General features: G+C 37.6%; 1 protein-coding gene across 1 annotated transcript; it reads right to left on the reverse strand.

The window, feature by feature from the left end:
• Positions 1 to 134: 134 nt before the first annotated feature.
• Positions 135 to 601, reverse strand: Tsp_01386 (hypothetical protein; the record flags this gene model as incomplete). Its single annotated transcript, XM_003377150.1, has 3 exons — positions 135 to 233; positions 277 to 363; positions 489 to 601. Coding segments are annotated over 3 exons (299 nt in total), but the record flags the coding sequence as incomplete, so codon positions are not given.
• Between the last annotated feature and the right edge of the window lie 236 nt (positions 602 to 837).

An 837-nucleotide genomic window follows, 5' to 3' on the forward strand; every position in this document is an offset into this window, starting at 1 on the left:
TATCAGGGCAATTTCAAAATTACAAATTATTGTTTGTGGATAAAGATTGACGCTAAGGACAGCCGCTTTGTTTATTGAAGCTTGAAAAATAAACTCTTATTTGCCAATATCTTTAACCGTACATAGCAACAGACTACTGGGCAAATGCTTAACTCGCCACAATGGCATGGATGGTAAAATGCTATTGATATCATTGAGGTACAACCTTGAATGTACCATCCGTACTCCAAGTTCTTACAGTTGTCATCAGTCTATATAGGCCAGGTGCTCATCTACCCGGCAGGTTTCAACGTGATCTTTTCGATCGATCCCAGCCGGAACTTCTAAATCTGTCCACACTGCACCCCCACAGCCTTCTTTATTCTATACCAAAATAAAGTAATTGCTAATAACTAGGAACACATGCTGCACATTAGCGCATACTTTTGAACATCTCCAATATTTCTGTTTGCCTGCACGTTTTAATTTGTATGCCCTGCCTACCAAACCACAGAATTGGACCAAATCCCGCAACGATTTGGTACAAGATGTAACTCAGCGACATCAACCATAACAAGGAACAGAGTAGAAAATGATTCGAATAGCTCTGGAACGCAAAGCACTGAACGCAAACAACACCAAAAATGAAAATAAATTGGACAGTTTTGAATTTCATTTTAAATAACCATTTTACATCAATATTTAGTTTTCATTTTATATTTTATCTACAATCGAAGATCAACTTCTGATATTCCTTGTGGCACTAATGCTTTTTGTTGATACTGACAGAATAAAATTAATCACACACAAATAGCGCACGAATGCTAACATCGAAGAACGTGATGTCCACTGCAGAGT

The sequence above is a fragment of the Trichinella spiralis genome, assembly GCF_000181795.1.
Source record: "Trichinella spiralis strain ISS 195 chromosome Unknown Scfld4, whole genome shotgun sequence".
NCBI lineage: Eukaryota > Metazoa > Nematoda > Enoplea > Trichinellida > Trichinellidae > Trichinella > Trichinella spiralis.